The sequence below is a fragment of the Hippoglossus stenolepis genome, chromosome 21 (assembly GCF_022539355.2).
Source record: "Hippoglossus stenolepis isolate QCI-W04-F060 chromosome 21, HSTE1.2, whole genome shotgun sequence".
Classification (NCBI taxonomy): domain Eukaryota; kingdom Metazoa; phylum Chordata; class Actinopteri; order Pleuronectiformes; family Pleuronectidae; genus Hippoglossus; species Hippoglossus stenolepis.
This window is the reverse complement of record NC_061503.1, coordinates 657,464-676,015: the sequence shown is the minus strand read 5'-3', so window position 1 is coordinate 676,015 and position 18,552 is coordinate 657,464. Positions and strand designations below refer to the sequence as shown.

The 18,552-nt window shown below is 39.5% G+C and overlaps 1 protein-coding gene across 1 annotated transcript in view; it reads right to left on the bottom strand.

The window, feature by feature from the left end:
* The window catches only part of myo15b (myosin XVB), a 100,106-nt gene that overhangs the window by 19,172 nt on the left and 62,382 nt on the right, over positions 1-18,552 (bottom strand). Inside the window, exons 35-47 of the mRNA XM_047338416.1 lie at positions 17,986-18,066; positions 17,531-17,634; positions 17,152-17,391; positions 15,348-15,426; positions 14,968-15,096; positions 7,801-7,954; positions 6,846-6,936; positions 4,546-4,813; positions 4,292-4,398; positions 3,076-3,135; positions 2,923-2,998; positions 2,630-2,748; positions 1,158-1,273 (exon numbers count right to left, since the gene is read on the bottom strand). Of these exons, the coding sequence (XP_047194372.1) occupies positions 1,158-1,273; positions 2,630-2,748; positions 2,923-2,998; positions 3,076-3,135; positions 4,292-4,398; positions 4,546-4,813; positions 6,846-6,936; positions 7,801-7,954; positions 14,968-15,096; positions 15,348-15,426; positions 17,152-17,391; positions 17,531-17,634; positions 17,986-18,066 (1,624 nt within the window). The remainder of the gene's footprint in view (positions 1-1,157; positions 1,274-2,629; positions 2,749-2,922; positions 2,999-3,075; positions 3,136-4,291; positions 4,399-4,545; positions 4,814-6,845; positions 6,937-7,800; positions 7,955-14,967; positions 15,097-15,347; positions 15,427-17,151; positions 17,392-17,530; positions 17,635-17,985; positions 18,067-18,552) is intronic.

The following is an 18,552-nucleotide window of genomic DNA, read 5'->3' as shown; positions in this document are numbered from 1 at the left end:
AAACTTCAGGGATATCAATTTGGGGGAAGCACAACTGATTGTGAATCAATTTCACCTGCTTGGGTGCAAATGAAAGTGACAACAGGTGCAATAGAGACAAAAGCAAGACACCCCTCAAAAAGGGAATGGTTCTACATGTGGTGGCCACTGACTGATTCTTCTTTAGTTTTGTGTTCTGCTAGTGTCCTTGTCACTACTGGTAGCATGAGGCGGTACCTGCAGCCCAATCAGGTTGCCCATGTAGTCCAGCTCCTCCAGGATGGCACATCCATATGTGCGGTCGAAAGAAGGTATGCTGTGTTTCCCAGCTTTGTGCAAAAGTTTGCGTGGATGCCTGCGATGTGAGATTTGGAGCCATTTTGCTTCAAGCAAGGGAGGACGGTTGTGAGAGACCAGTGGCCTACTTCTCAAAGAAGCTCAATAAACATCAGCAAGTGAATTCAACCATTGAGATAGAGGCCTTAGCATTCATTTTTAGATCTATGTTGCCAGCAGTGAGAAGGTCGTGGTGTACTCTGACCACAATCCTTTGGTGTTTCTGGCTAAATTTGGATGTGCAAATGCTAGGGTGTTCCGTTGGAGTCTGGTTCTACACACATACAGCCTTGAGGTCAAGCATATTGCTGGCAAAAACAACGTTGCAGCTGATTCCTTGTCCAGGGGCTAAGGAGAGTGCATTGGAAAGTCAATGAGGGTATTGCAATAACGAATTAAAGGAAAACAAAGCCTTTCTGATAATTTTTGTCACTTGTGTAGGCTTAGTGAATTTTAGCTTAACCAGTCAAATAAAAAAAAAAGTTGTTAAATGTTAGTCTAGCGTAATATTTTTTTTCTGGGGGGAGGAAATGTCACAGCACACACGGTCTCCTGATTGGCTGTTCGGCATGGCTGGCAGACGAGGGGGATGGGCTTACCTAGTTACACAGGCCAGGGAAGTTTTGGAAAAGGGAGGGGTGTCAATATCATCAAGGGATTGAGACCAGCTGAGGGACGTGTAAGAGTGAATACTTAGAGAGTGTCATCGGAGAAAGTACTGTTGAAGTACACTAGTGCGTAATGCTGCGTGATGGATGCACTGGAACTCATAGAGGAGTATGCGGAGAGAAGGATTAGGAGGAAATGAGAGTTGTCTTCTGATATGTTAGCTGCATTTTTACCTGTAGCTTCTAAGCAGACAGAGATGTTTTGGGTTGATGCCTGATGCTCTGGCTACCTTCAAGAGATGAATCCGACGATGAGACACACCCAAAAGCTCAGCATCCCCACTGTTTGACTGCAACAACAACATACATAGATATTAGTATTATACCATTTACCATACCGTTTAATATAAGTCAATGGTCACTTTATCACCACTTCTTTATCACAATCCCGCTACTTCTACTACTCCTGCTATTTTTTGCAAACTGATTTAAATAAAAACTTAAATCTCATTACAATAATGGAAATAATGAAATAAGTTTTTAAAAAAAACTAAAAATAATCTGTTTGTCATTATGGGGCCACCTTGACCTTTGGCTACCAAAATTAAATCCAAGTTCAAGTGATTGTTTGTGCAAAGGCGTTGCAAAGATATCGCATTCACAAAGCACATTTTTTAGGGTGATATCTCTGGAACGCATCAAGGAATCCTTTCAAATTTGGCACAAACATTTAATGATTCGATTTTGATAGCCAAAGGTCAAAAGTCAAGGTCACGGTGGCCTCACAAAGTATGTTAATGTTTTTCTTGAACATGATATCTTAACATCAGCATGAGAGAATGTCTTCAAATTCTGTAAAAAACATTAACCTAGCCTCAAAGATGAACTGATTAGATTTTGGTGCCTAAAGGTCCAGGTCACAGAGAACTTGCATTCCTGTGAATGTGATATATCAGGACTGCCTGTAGGAAATCTTTTTTTTTTCATCTGGCACAATTCACTTTTCACTCATGAATGACATGATTAGAGTTTGGTGGTCAAAGGTCTAAGGTCACTGTGACCTCTTAAACAAATGCCCCTTAAATGTGATATCGCAACACAGACTTGAGAGAAGTTTTGATTATCTGTCACTTGGACTCAAAGATGAAGTGATGACATTTCAGTGGTCAGAGGTAAAGGTCACAATCACCTTCTAAGAATCTGGGGGGAAAAATGATATAGAAATATGTAGACAGAAACTCCACTGATTAGCAGAGGCACACAACTGCGGTGCTGCAATTCTAGTTTGATCTTCTTGAAGTTCTTAAATCTTTAGGAAACAGTTGGTTCGAGTCTGATCCAAACAGGGTGAAACTGTTTTGTTGGTTAACAGATGGTAACCAAAAACAGCCATTATTACCCCTTTTAAACAGCTGTTGTCCTGTGGTTTTGATTGATAAGTTCCAGTACCACACTTTTATTTCATTTGTTGCATTTAGGTGACTTATAAATTACTACTGTACTGTAACTGCTATAACTGTATTTCATTCATTGCTTTTATTCTAGTTGTACATTCTTACTCTTTTTAAATGTTTATTACCCATTTAAAGCTTTTGAATTGTTACTGTATTTGAAATTATCTATGAAATTAGAGATACTGAGATGCTTAACACATCCACATCCCACATTCCCAATCCCACATTATCCCAAGCTTTACCACAACTCACCTTCACAGGGAATAGTCGACTAAAGTAGTTTTCCCAGTTGTCTCGAGCAGCAATGACAATCCTTTTTTTCATGTTGTCATCCTGGATGGTGCTTATAGTCATTCCCACACTGAAATTTGCTACAAAACAAAATTAGATGTGATCCACTGCACGTACACAGATATTTCGTGTACTGCCTCTGACTAACTCAAGGCAAATAGTTTCGGTTAACTTGTAACACCAACGTTTTAATCCACATTTTAAAAAACTGTATCCCACTCAATAGTAATCTGTCAAAACTCCATAACTCTCACAGAGCAAGTCCTTCATCTTCCTCTTTTCCTCTCTGCTGATCCTCACACAACTGTCAGAGTATGTGTCCCTCATGATCTGTGCAAGTGCAAGGGAGATCATTAGTTTAGAATTGAATGGTACTGTAGAATAATTTCTTAGTAAACTACACCAACCTGTTCACATAACAGATTGAGAATGTACGGATGGTTGAACATCTCTCTAGGGTAAAACACCTGCAGACAAATACATAATAATAATGGTTAGAGAAGCAGGATTTTATAGGAGTACAGTGTTTAGTTCAAAAGCCATGAGGAATAAAAAGGCATTATTGTTACAGGCAGATTAAAAGATGCCATAAATATTAATCTATGTATAATATAAAAGTCATAATAATAAGTAATATGTCAACTCTCATATACAAAACTTCACACCGAATATATATAGTAATAACAAACGTTTTTTCTTTGAAAAGGAGCAGCGAGAAGAAAAATAATGTAAATGTTGATATTATATTATTATGTATTTAACTTCTTTTCTTAATATTTTGAATAGACAGGATTGTTATTGGTAAATGTAAGTCACAATGGAGCCAATGTATACTCCCCATATAAAATCTCCCCTACACATTGTATGGACATGCACATCTAGCAAGCTGCTTGATTTGACTCTTACCGGTAGGTGGATTTGAAACGGAGACAACAAAAAAGGAGTGGTAGTACACACAAGTATAAAAGAAAGAGCTAAGTAAATTTATTTAGGAAACTTTGTGTACAACCCTGAGAGGCAAAACACCAGAAGACAAATTGTCTGGATACGTCACTGTCCTATTTGTCAATACCCTTCAACTGTCCAGGAAATTAACAATTTCTTCTACCATAGGATCTTGGATACTTCATTTTCTAGGACGCATGTGGTTTTTGCTGTGTATTGATGCACTTTATGTGTTGTCCCGAGCCACTGCTTTGTGTGAAGACCATGTGAAGGCTATAATGGTATCTTGGAGGTTCAATTTATAATGACCCTAATTTAATAGTGGGACATTTAAACCTATAAAACATAACACTGACTCAATGTCAGCTTTAAAGTAATGTGAGCAAACAGCTGCTTATTTTCTCAGGGACTCAAAATCAATAAATTAGCATTAATTTGAAGTTGTTCCTGGCTAAGCCTCTTGATGAATACGTCCAATATTTCCTCAGGTTTTAGCAAAACAAGGTGATAAAAGATGCTAAAGTGCTCTGTAGAACTAAGGGGACGCTCAGAGCTGGTAATAATTCTGTTTGGATTTGTCACTATGAGCAACGCCTTTGATAATATACACCTGATCCTATTGCTAATATAAAACTCCTGATAAAGTCCTGAGTGTGATTGTGCATGTTTATTTCTTACTTCTTTTCGCATGAACAGTTTTCCCAGCATGTTGGAGTAAGAGAAGTAGACCCCTGCTGAAAAGCGCTGAAACTCAGACCGAATGCTGTCCTCTTCAGGCATCATGTCTTCAGGTAATAAACAATAAATGAAAAATTCTTCAGTTATTGGCTAGTTGGCAGCATTTGACAGCTGAAACATAGTATCATACAGATTCAGATCTTAATCTCCTTGCAAACACAACGTCCAGAAAATATGATAAAAGCAATACTCACTGAGAGATGGAGCAGCCATGGATGGTGGGTCAGGGATGTCCTGCAAGGTGGATGTTGGAGGTGGAGGAATTGGTGGCAGGTCAGTTGGGATAGGTGGAGCCTGCTGCGAACGCTGTGAACCAAACAGGCTTTCCAGGGAGCGCTGCTTCTGCTTCATGTCTCTGGAGATGATGTGGGAATCCCCCCCAGAAGGAGGCGAAGGTGGGGTTCTTGGAAGAGGCTGCTCCCATATAGGCTTGACTGGTGGTGAAGGAGGCAGGTACTTTTTCTGCACACAGTAGGGACAGAAAATATGATATTGCATTATCCAGTAGACAGTGGCTTCGAAAACATTTAAAACATTTAAACCCATTCACTTTTTGTACACTTTATTTTGTTGTAGACTTAAATGTAAATGGATAAATCAAGCTTTTTGGCAATCTACACTCAATAACCTATGATAACAAAGTAAAGTTCTTGGAATTGTTTTGCCAGTTTAATAAAAGTTAAAACCGAACTTATTTACAAAAGTACTCACAGCCTTTCCTGCTAAAATCTTTCCTGAGATCTGTCAAGAACTTGATTCTAGAGTTGTACTGTGGCAAAATTAATAACATTTAAAACAACCAGGACTCCTGCTACAGTTGATTGTCCAGTGAAACTGAGGTAGAGGGGAAAAAGGGCCTTGGTCAGGGACGAAGAACACAACAATCACTCTAACAGTGGTCTTGCATAGCCAGACTTATCTCCACAGTAATCTATCATCGGTAAAGAATGGTCTGACAACACACATAATAATTTTGCAATAGGTGAAATAGCAACTAAACCCGCTATGCAGTGACAGTTTACAATTAAATCTACAACACAATAAAGTGTGCACAAACGGAAGGGGTCTGACCACTTGCTCTTTCCATTGTATTTCTGAGAAAAATACTAGTATAAACTTGTCTTAGAGAAACAGAATGATTGTGGAGCTGAGAGTTGTTGGCCAATTTAGTCTCCCTGAATTAAAAAGGCAGCAGCAGAGCTGCCAGGGGAGACACATGAGGAGGAACATGAGGAGGACAAGGACACTGGGCTGAGGAACCTGAAAAGGTTGTTGGACAATTTATGTTTCTTTTAAATTTATGTTTGGTGTTCTCAAATAAATAATGCTGAAAAGTGAGTGGTTCGTCTCTGGTTGCTGTTGGGGGACCCCGTTGGCATCGTCCATTGCCACAATGATGTCCTTTTTAATTAGCGGCCAGGCTGCTCTCACAATGTTTTTCTTCTTCCGAGGAAATCCACCTTCCCATGCATGAATAAACCAAACTAAGCATATAGGTCCAGTCCTATGTCAATAGTGCTCAACTGGCTTTATGGGCAAATCGTCCTGATGGTGATGCTACAACAACCGTCTGAAGTTAAAAAAATTGAAAATTCATAGCAACTCAACTGTAAGTACTAGAACTTTGCAATTTTCACCAAATTATAGTTAGTTAGTTGGCAGCAACTATGAATTCCAATACTAAACAATACTACAACAATTCAATTGTTTACACTTTTTGAGAAAAACTGTAAAAAATATATAGTTTTTATCTATAATAATTAACCTATATCCTCCTACAATTTTGGATAAATTGACACCAAATTTGCTACACTGCATCATCAGACTGTCTTCCACAAAAGATCCAACCAGATTATTGTTTTATCAAATATTGAGCCCACAGTGCATCAACATTTTTTACAGTAAACAGTTCTGTAAACAGATACTGGAAATTCTCACTAAATAAATTCCCAATGTTCAGAAAAATGAATGACAAAATTGTCATGTCTTGGTAGATGCAACGTGAAATATTTCTGAATTTTATCTCAATAACAGAATCTTTGAAAATGTTTTTAAATTTATCAGTATGTCACCCATTGCAGTCAATGGAAATACATCATCTTTAAACATCAGTTTCTCAATCATGGAGCAATCAAACTTTGTGAAAATAAATCACAGACATCTCTATACTGTCTAGATGAAGAACAATTCAATTTTATTTGTATAGTTCAAGGCACTTTACATAGAAGGTCAAGACCTTAAAAATGATCAGAATGTTATCTTGATAAATGTATCTTTTACAGCAGCAATAGTCAGCAGCCATGCAGACTGTCTTTAGTCATAGTGTCAAGTTACATCATGAGTGAAGTGAAGTCACTTATGTCTATTTAAGCAAAATGCATCATGAAAAGCTAATTTTCCTCTTCCTCCTGTACTTCCTCAAAATGCCCGGCCCCTACCCATTGCTGCTTATAGGAGCTATTATTTATGTTTGTATTTTCTAGACCTCACTGACCTTCTGTTCTGGCATTGGTGAGGTGTTTTTGAGTTTGGCCAAAGCTTCCTCTTTGGGGTCACACTTCTTTAGAAAATGCCGTGCAGAGGGTCTGTGAAGAGAATAAAAACAGTATATTACCAACAATAAATAAAGAATTGTTTCATAGCCAGGAAACCAGATCAAACCGCAAGTTCATATTTATTTGTTTTTGAACAAGGGTTGGCACCTGTGGGATATTAATATTGTAGATTATCTCAAATGGGGCAGGTTTAATACGATAACTGATTTATATAGTGCTTAGTGATTTAAGTATAGTTAACAGAGGAATAACAACACTGAAAGGTGGTGGGTTGGTCTATGATGATTATTAGAACTACCACAATGCTCATCATCAATTTACTTTTACCTGAACAGAGAATGTCTTTGTTCTGTGCATGAGTATTTGTACATCTCTCATTGGAAATGACATCACCACTGTAAGAACACTCAAGATTTGAGCTTATAGGTTTATAACCGAAGAGGCCTAAGTGAGAGAGTGAGTAGGTGATTTCGGTATCTTTACAAACACAATGACTTAGAAACAACTACCCACCACACAAAACGACCTATTCCTCCTTTGCCAACACCTACAGCTACTTCCAGAATTAGTGCCTTGACAGAATAGATATGCGTCCAGATATCTGAAATCTGTGATGGCCAAACTGTAGTTAAACCTTTCAAATTTAGATTTCAACGTTTAAAAACATGTTGTTAATGTCATGAACTGTGAGTATGTTTTCATCTCATATAAGCTTTAGACCAATGCAACAACAGTGAGACGAGGTTCAGAGACATCCCAGTGTTTAACTGCAGAATAAGGTTAACTCCAATTCAGAAGTTATACTTCATACAGTTGCACATTTTGGATATAGGATAGTAGACAGGATGAACATTTGGGAAGAGTGTACACAAAAGATGGAACAGTGAAATTGACCTGACAGGCTCAAAGGGTTTGGGCTCTGGTAGAGCTCGGCTGTTGTACAGTTTGATGATGTCTCTGATGTTGGATGTGGGTTGGACCCGAGACTCTGCAGACGTTTCGATCGGAGGATCTGTTTCCGTAGAAGAAGGGACCAAGGGACACTTCACTGTACAAGAAGACAAACAGAAATATATTTCAAGCTCTTCATTTTCAGTGTTCCTGTTCTTTCCTATATTTCTTCTACTACTACTTCTACTACTCCCACATACTTTGACCAATTTCAAAAATTCAGCTCGCTCAGAACATTTCTACTATTAATTTTTATGATACAATTGATAGTTTTTATTACATTTTTTTACAATATATTTCTCATCCAAATGAATGAGGAAAATCTGCAACTCTTCAAAAACTTCATGTCTTTGAAATCTTTCTTCTTCTCTCTACATTCTACATAACTTATTCAAACTTAAAATGGGTCTGGATATTTCTAGCTTTGCAGATATTTATCTATTTGATATCTTGTATAGTTAATGAGTAATCACTGTTTAAAATGTATGCCTTTTCCTGAAAGAAACGTCTCTCATGTCTTTCTCTCTCCCTGCTTTAACAGTGCATACACTTTTTTGCTTACTCTCACTTTAGCTTGCATTTTTCTACTGATATTTGTGTTTTTCTGACGTAAGAAAGTAAAATCAGCAGCTTCTGGATAGGACAAATAACTTGGATGATATTTTTGTGAATATAGAAGGCTTTTGCCATATTTCTTCTTTTTTATCAGCTTCTCAGTGGTGCGAGTGTGGCCTACCAACACCACAAGCATGCACTGCAGTGATTGCACACTCAGCCAAAGCTAATTGGCAGCAAGATGCCCGCCTTCTCTTCATATGACTACCACAAGCTTCTACAGAAGATGCAGTGCTGGAGACCAAAATTCACTAGTTAGAAGTGAATGTGGAGGTAAGTGGACCGTGTTGAAAGGACACTACTTTACCATGGACTCATAGCAGTGGGCAGGAGCATACAGCTAACACACAGCTAACGAGCACCAACAAGACTGCCAACAAACAGGAGGGCTGTGTACTGGATAAAAAACTACAAGTGGCAGTCCTCCCTGGAACTCTCTTGTGCAAAACTGAACAGTATATGATATCTCTGCAACATGGAAGGACCAGGGAGAACTGGATCAGCATCTATTGACCTACATAACTTATCACCCTCACAGACAAGAGTAAGAACTTTGAGTAATTTAGAAAGTAAAAGGCTACAGGGAAAGTTAATAACTGGGCCTTTATTTACTGCTGAATACATGAGACTGAATCTCTTCTGGAATATACACTGCTGGGACAAATACAAGCTATGGCCCAATATGCCAGAAGCTTCCTCAATTCCTGTATTTATAGGAAACAGAAATAGAATTACTAATCGACTAAGAAACAGGGAAACATTAAATTTAGCCCCCATTCCTCATCAAATACATTAAATCTAGCTATATCAAACATCAGATCTTTGGCAGGCAAAACATTTTTAATCAATGATTGTATTATCAAGCACCACCTTGATTTTATGTTCTTAACTGAAATTTGGGTGGACCAAGATAATAGTGCAACTGTTCTTATTGAGTCAACCCCTCCAAACATCCGTTTTATGAGTGAAACTAGATAACATAAGAATGAAAGTGGACTTGCCATCTCGTTTAATGATTCCCTCCAATGTAAGAACATTTCCTACAGAAATGTCGCTTCTTTATGTGGCTCCTAAATTCCTTTTCTTGAGCCATGTACCCCAAAATCTATGGGCCACCTTAATACTGTGCAACCTCCTTTGATGAATTTGCTGAACTGATGTCTATAATCGGTGGTTAGTGTTGGTGACTTTAACATCCATGTTGACAATCCCCAGGAAAGAGGCACTAAAGAATTGTGTTGTTGTTTTTGATAACTATTGCCCGACACAACATGTGATGGTGCCCACACAAAAAGCTCTGTTACATTGTAACCATGGTTCTCTGAGTGAAGAGACTATCTTTCCACTCCGTTACATATTAGATATATACAGCAAATTAACCCCCTGCTGTCTAAGTGCGTGGATATTTCTTTAAGACACACCAGCTTGTCCAGCCATGCCCTACAGTTTACCTTTAAAACACTTGTTTTGGCTTGGTACCAGTTGATAGTTTAATCTACACGTCCACATGTCTGACTAGGGGTCACAGACAGCACCCGCTCACAAAAGAAGGGTCCGACTGTAACATGTAGGCCCCAGAATCTTGTGGATTGTTTTAGGCACCCCATCACATTGCCTCTAAGGTGCTGCACCACCGATGGGGTGAGTTTGACCCTAGATGGGGCAAAGAACTTATACATTTTTGCTGGATTGATGTTATCCCAGTTCGAATGAAACCAGAACAATGGTTGCCCTCTTGGAGTCCAGAACCCTACCCTTGCCGTCAAGGAGCAGCCCAGCAGGTCAGGAGCGAGTTGGAGTTTACGCACACACACACACACACACACACAGGCCCCTGACTGCAGTGTGCAGTGTACCGTGCTGGAGTTTCCTGTATCCCCCTCCACACTCCTGCTGACCTCCACTCATTTAAACTAATAAACACCAACACTCATTACAAGTTATTAGGACCTGATCGGTACATGAAGTAACTTAGTGTTCTTTTGATTCGCTCCAGAGTTTATGAGGCTGCATTTAAAGGGGACATAGCATGCAAATTCCACTTTGTTAGTGCTTCTACACGTTAATGTGGGTATCTGGCATGTCTACCAACCCAAAAACTCTGGGAAAAAAACAATCGCGCATTTTGTTATGGTTCCTCTAAGTCAGAAACGTCATGCTTGAGTGACTCGATTGAGTTTCCTGGGTTTTGTGTCGTAACAAGGCACTGGAAGTCTCCCTACATGGCCTTGGCCCACCCCCCACCTCATCCCCCCCGTCCCCCCACACTCGTTACGCCGGGTTTACAATGGACGCAGCGAGGCTGCGAGGCTGCGAGGCAGCGCAGCGCCGTTCCCAAGCGCGCAGCCGCCTGGCTGTTCACACGGGACGAGCATTTCTCCGCGCTGGTCAGCCCGCGATTCACTCACATGTGGCATTTGTCTGGATCGTTGGGACTGGGAGGCTGCAGCAGCTGCTCGGGAGCGACCGCTCGCTCTCCCATGCGTGAGCTGGAATTTGTGTCAACGCCACACAGCCAGCAGTGTGGAAGACTTCCGCAGTGTTCAGCACTACTGTAACACTGGCACAAACACACAGAGCCCCCCCACTCGTTACGCCGGGTTTACACCGGACGAAGCGCAGCTGCGAGGCAGCGCAGCGCCGTTCTCAAGCGCGCAGCCGCCTGGCTGTTCACACGGGACGTGCATTGCTCCGCTGGTCAGCCCCATAGACTGTACATATAAGGTCAGCCCGCTATTCTGCTTTCTCCGCTTGTTGTTGTACCCGTTGAATGTCGGGGTTCGGGGGTAAATGATGGTCTTCATAGCCCCCACCCCTCTCTTTCTCTCTCTGTCTATCTGCTTGTGTGCTTGTAGTGGATGGGCAGAGGGGACATTTAATTATGTGATTGGGAAAATTAAAACTCAACAACAGAAGGGGAATACAAAGTATGGGATGCATATTTGATAATTTATATCATATAAAATATGTAATTTATATCGTTTAAAATCATGGGGGGAGAGGGGGGAGGGGGGAGCTGGCTCATTAGCATTTAAAGGAACAGGCACTCAAAACAGGTCACTCTGTGGAGGGCTGTTTTATACAGGGTAAAAAGGGTGCTGTTTTATATGATCCTTGTGGTATTTTGACCAAAGTATGTTACAGACATTTCATTAAGACCCCAAGGAACCATATCAACTTGTGGTAAAATGGGCATGCTATGTCCCCTTTAAACATAATGTGTGTGCTCAGTGCAGCCGAATCCAATACAACTGAAGATGGACTTATCTTCAGATGTAAAAAAACAACAGGAAAAAAACACAACATGGCTACATACTGCTCCTACATGGTGGAAATGATTCGAATATGAGTGTCGGGGTTGCAGATACTTGGATGACACCACAGGAGCCTAAAAGTCCACCAGACATGGCTAAGCTAACGGACGTCCACATTTCTGACGGTCCCTGAATGCAACTCATTGGGAGCTATCAGCGGACAATGTTTACCTCTGAAACTCCAGAAGTGTTTTGTGGACTCCATCGGCATAGGGATGAGTAGATAATGAGTGAATTATCATTTTTGGGTGAACTATCCCTTTAAGGAAATATCCATGCATCTAGACAGCAGGTGGATCATTACCAGTAGATATGTAATATGTAACAGAGTGGAGGGATACGATTGAGAACAAAGTGCACACTCTGGAATTAATCATCCCCATGGGTCTGAACATTCCTAAGGTTGTAGTGACTGATGTTGCTCTCTCTGATCATTGCTGTATTTTCTTTGAGAGTTCTATCTCAGTGCGCATAAATGTTCAAAAAGAGGTCATCACAAAACGATACATCAAAGAAAACACTATTGAAATATTTATTCAGATGTACCCTCACACACCTGCCCTCTCTTTTATCTCAGCCAACCAACTTGTAGATCACTTCAACTCTAAAATAACAGATGTTATTGATGACATTGCTCCTAAAGAGGTTAAGATCATCTCTGGTAAGAAAAGATCTCCATGGAGAAATGCCACACTGGTCAGAAGAGAAATAAGAGAGTGCCAGGTGGAGAAAAACAAATCTGTGTTCATTATGAAATCTACAAAGGCAGACTTCACAATTGTAATCAGTGATTTATAAAAACAAGGCAGGCTCATGACCAAAAACAATAATAATGCACATGCCTTGTTTGCTACTATTAACAGTCTGACCCCTCAGGTCGTCTGGATCAGCTTTCTGTCCCCAGAGTCAAAACCAAACATGGAGAAGCAGCATTCAGTTTGCATGCTCCACATTAATGGAACAAGCTCCCAGAGACCTGTAGGTCCGCTGCAAATCTTAGTTCTTCTAAATCACTGCTGAAGACTTTCCTGTTTGCCACGACCTTTTATTAAATCGTACAATTACTCATTTCTTAAACTGCACTGTTATTTTTACTCGTTTATTTCCTACTTTATTCATACATTTTTTATGCTATATTTAACTTCTTTTTAACTTTGAGTTTCTTTTTAAATTATTTTTCTTTGTACTGTCTTTTGTTGCTTTTACAATTTGTCATGATGCCTTTTATATTTTATATAAGGCACTTTGAATCACCTTGTTGTTGAAGGTAGTTTATATGTGTAGCACATACAAATAACTTGCCTTGCCTTAAATATTTCTGACATCTCCTGAGATTCCACCCCTTTATTCTACTACTTCTGGCTCTGCTGTTATGGAAATGTTTCTACTGCCTTCAAAGCTTCACATCTTTCACGTCACACTATCACTACTTCTCACAATACACAAATTTTTGCAGATAAATTTGTCCTGTTTAACACAATCAATGGGACTTTTAGTTGTTTCCCAGTGACCGCTTAAAAAACTAGAGGACCTTTTTACCGACTTCTATATACTAAAACCATTGGACTTCGATCCAAATCAGAAACGTCGGCCATTTTTAAACTGCCATTTTGCAGCTGAATTTTTAGCACAAAACACTATGTACAAGATGTACATAGTGTTTTGTGCTAAAAATTCAGCTATTTGTCTTCAACTTTTTGTTACAAATTCAGCTAATAAATCTTCAGCATATTATGAGGTGATAAAAAATACTGACCAAGGAGACCAAGCATTCATAGAGCTGAGGCACCTCCTACTGACGAGCTTGAACACAGGGTTTAATATTTTTTTTTATATCAGAACTAATGGATGACTTAAACATTTGTTTTAAAATATGGGATAAACCATGAGTAAGAAGACTGTTTGATTTATACAGGAGTCTGACTGCTTCTTCTGATATGTCTATGAGGGGAAGTAGTAAGAACATGCAGAACAACGTCCCTCTACAACAAATTTACTCAAATTAAACCTATTAACATATTATGAATGACATCTTATTGCTTCACACGCAGTGCGTTACTTAACTTTATCTACTTGCTATAAATTCAGTTTTTCACCCACCTCCAGCTTGTTGCTTAAAATCAGTCTTCAGGTTGTAACTACAAATTCACTAACACAAGCAATTAATCAATACTGTATTTAATTTACACCTCATAATTATGTTGACATTATTCTGTTTAACTCTGCAATTCTTTTTTTTTTTTTCATTTAGCTGCTTAGAGTGCACAACTCCTATGTTCTGTTAAATGTGCAATTTGTGCAGCTCGCTTGCATCTTTCCCACATGGAGACTATGGTTATGTGTCAACATGTCATGTATTTTTAGATCTTTTACAGAAATGTAGAATGTATCTTCCCTACATGACTGAGTGATGACAATCTCCCTGTCTCATGACACCTTTAGTCAACCTGCAGACAAGACAGGAGTGCCCATACAATAGCTGGCATATGCACAGTTATGCTGTGGTACAGTAAGTGCAGTTGATGAGCCAGGTGGATGTGTCTTGCACATAGCTGGTGGCGGTTCCACACACCAGAGAAGGAATTTTAGCTTGCTGCATATCGCACAATATTGCAATGAACCAAGTGGTTACATTGTTACCAGAACCAGTGGAAAATATGCTAGTGTTATATCACCTATCACTTGTTTTTCAGCCATATACTTCCTCTTGGCCTCATCCAATCGTCGGGGCTATTCTTTCATATTGATTCAGTTCTTTATTTTAGTGACAGTGCAACCCACAGGTGACATAGCATTAATAGTGTCTTAATTGCCCTGCTGACACTGCTAAAAATAGAAAACTTTCCTTTCTGTATCTCTGAAAGCAGGAATTCAATCTCGAAACTCAGATTGTTCCTCTTTTACTCCTTGATGTCCTTTTCATTAATGAACACTTCCTGAAACACAGGGCAGGAAGCGAAGCCTTATATTAGGGCTAATTTGCTATTCTCATGCACGTTTGCTTATATATACACAGGTAGCATTCATCATCTTCGCAATGGTCATTTGCACATTTTTCTGAAGTTAGAAGAATTTGCTGAATCTGACATGTCATGTTCTCACAAACTCACATGGACACATGTAAGAGACATTTGGGACAAAAATACAAAAATGTTCTTGCATGAGGCCTATTGTTATTTACCATCAGGCTTAGGTGCTTTAGGTGGGGGTGATGGACGATCTAATGGCAAGGGAGGGGGCTGCGGTGTAGGTGGGCTGGGGAGGACCAGATGAGGCTTTGGGGTTTTGAATTCACCTTGGGGCTGGGTGCCTTCAGAACAGTGGGGGAGAGAGATGATGAGGAATGAGAAAAACAGAAGACTGAAATTGGAAAAGTGTTATGTATAACATTTAAAAACACTATATTAGCTTTAAGACATTGAGACAGTCAATTAGAAATCTTAGCAGCATCTGCCTCCCCTGTATTTTAACGATTTATATTAATCTTCTGAATTACTAACACAGTATGCTTTCAATAAGAAACTGTGTATTAAAACGTTTTACTTTGTCAGCTCAACTCACCAATCTTTTGGAAGTAGTGTCTCTTGTCTGTAAAAGACGACAGGTTAACTGGATCCGTTGACTCCATTTTTCTCTCTGGCTGTGGTACAAATAAATACACATGTAAACAAACTCAGTAACATCCCATTTTCACATTTAGGAAATTAAAGAATAAGGATGCATTATTTCAAATAATGAAACCACACTTTCTGAGCTAAACTAACAATGAATGTATCATGCTAACATCCTTCAATCTTTGGGTTGTGGCAGCAGAAGGATGATCAAGATATCCCCCTCCCCACCCACATTTTCAGGCTTCTCCTAATGAGGTGTTAGCAACTAGATGGGATATGTCCTACAGCAAGCTTGGGTCTGCCAGACACTCAGCTGGAAACCATCCCAGTAAGCACTGTAGGTCACCATCTGATGAAGCCACCAGAACAACATTGCAATGGGGGCCCTGAACATGGCCCATTTGGAATCCATGTCCCCAGCCTCCATCGAGATGCAGGATAAATTCTTAAAGAGGGGAGTTTAAGACCTACTAATCAGAAAGCCCCCCACCCCCGTTCCGCTTCTTACTCAAGTGTTCTTGAGTAAGATACTGAGCCCTGAGTTGCTCCTGGCAGCTGTGCCAAAAGTGTATGAGTGATGTATGATACAGAAGTGCTGCACATAGATGCACTGTATGAATGTGTGCTTGAATGGTTAAGCTGCATAACTGTATTGTAAAGCGTTTTGATTGGTTATCAAGACCAGAAAAGGGCTATATAAATACAGACCATTTCGCATTTACATGACTAGCACAGAAGTCTGGTAACAAGACACCACTCAGGATATGATCAGGCAGGCCGTTCCTCTTAATTATGTCGCTCTACTTTCTCCATACTTGACCACATGAGCATTGAAGACCCCCAGCAGAACTAGAGTCCCCAGGCGGAATTGTCTCTGCTGTTTGGTGCATAAGTACAGACAACAGCAAGGGCCTTCACCTTAGCAACTAGGAGTCGCAAAGCATCAGGGAACCAAACTGTTGCGCTGGGTGTCGATCCTTCACTATCAGGAATGCTTATACTGTAATTTATTTGGAATTGTACCTGACACACACATCATCCTGCTGCTGGAAATAATCACTAGAGCACCAAACATGTATTAAACAAACACACTTTGCCCCCCTGTTTGAGTGACATTTCAAGGAAAGTGAAGGGAAGACAGAAGGTCCTGAAAGATGCACTAAAGTATTGTTTTTTACAGCATTAAAACAGTCTCATATTTTTTTACAAACTAGTTTCAAGTTACGTAACTCATAAAACATAACCCACAAATAAATGTAGGCACCGAGCGCAATATAGGAGTAAGTATAGTAGGTCAATTAGAGGGGTACATACCACCAGACCAGCAGTACATGCAATACATGCAAATCATGCATGTATTTGAGGAGTATTTTATCAAGTCATGTAACTAGACACTGCTTTAATACCACAGATTTTTGCCTTTTCATGTGTCTTGACAGGAAGAAATATATTTCACTCATTAATACAGTGTCATGCGAAAAAAGCTGTGAAAACAAATTAGAACCAATAAGCATACAACTTGTGCATAAAGATTGGACAAAACATAAATAATGCCCAAGGGAAAATTGTACCACTTCTGCAGCAAGAGGAAAAACAATGAAATAAATGTCGACACAAAAAAAAAAGTTGGGAGGTTATAAACCTGAACATAAATAGAACAAAAATAAGTTGTAGAATAAAATGTTGAAAGGAAAGCAGTCAAAAAATCCGGAAGTGTAAGATAAAGATGTGTGAAAATATATATTACATACTTCTGGCTCAATTTGCCTATAGGTAGAGGTGCTTTTAGTTGTGGGTGTTTTGGACTGGACAGGTGGGGCTGAGTGAGCTTCACTGATCCGTTGATCAGACCGTCTGCTCCACATCCTCTCCTCCTTTCGCTCCTCCTCTTGCTTTCTCTCCTGCTCTTTCTGTCTCTGCATCTCTTTCTTCTGCTGCTCCTGTATCTGCTGTTGGGACAGACTCATTGCTTGCAAGGTCATTTGTTGGGCCTAAAGAAAGGGAAAAGAGAGGACAAGGAAATACAAGTTAGGGAGGCAAGAAAACGGTCGAGGGCCAAATGTAGTATTAAATAATTAACCATTATGCTGCAAAAAAAAATGATTATATGCTATTGGTGCTTCTCCTCACCATGAGATATGCCTGCTGGTTGATGAGTGCCTGCTGTGCTGCTGCTGTCTGAACTGGGTCAATGACAGGAGGAGCAGGCATGGGAGCCTGAGGCATCATCATGGCTGTGTAGGGACAATTGTCAGATAGAAGTCGGCTACATTTAAATACATATCAAAGAAACACTGCATTTACTTTATTAATATTTTCACAAACAGACAATGACATCACATAACATTCATTGAACCCACTGTTTGTTCATGTATCTCTAAGCTAGCGTTAGATATTATAATAGACCATTTTCTTAAATTTTTGTTTGTTGAGACTGCTTCTTCACATACAGTAAGTATATGTGCATACAGTAAGTACGCAATTATATTTTCTACAATTTACATAGTGTTAAGGTCCCTGTAAAATGTTTTATTTCCTCTGCATTTCTCATAAAACTGGATGAAAAGTTAATGTCAGGGGATTACCTGGCATGCTTGGCATGGCTGTCATGGTAGGCATCATAGGAGGTGCATAATAACTGGGCATTGAGGAGTTAACTGGCATTCCTGGAGAGAAACAACAGTTGACATAAAGTGTCATAAAGATTACAAAAATTTAAAGGTACTCAAATAATACTGAATATTCAAGACATGAGAAAATATCACAGAACAGGACATAAAAAGTTTTATTTCGGGACAAAAAAACTTGGCATGCATGAGCTTTCTACGTACCCATAGGATAGCTTGGCATCGACATAGGAACACCTGAAATACAAGTAACCTTATTGCAATTTAAGTTACATTTCTTAATAAAGTACACTTGGAACAGACAGGCAATGATATATTCAAATTCTGCTACCAGTTTTCTGATATTCTAGATTTCCATTTTTTACATACTCACTGTTAATATAATTTATTTATTCATGTGTCTGGGCATAAAATGGATGGATTACTCATTTACATTTTTTATAAAATCAAAGAAGGCCTTCATGTATCCTGTTTTACTGCTACTTCTATTATTTTCATTTGAAACCCATTGTACCCTGTATCTGT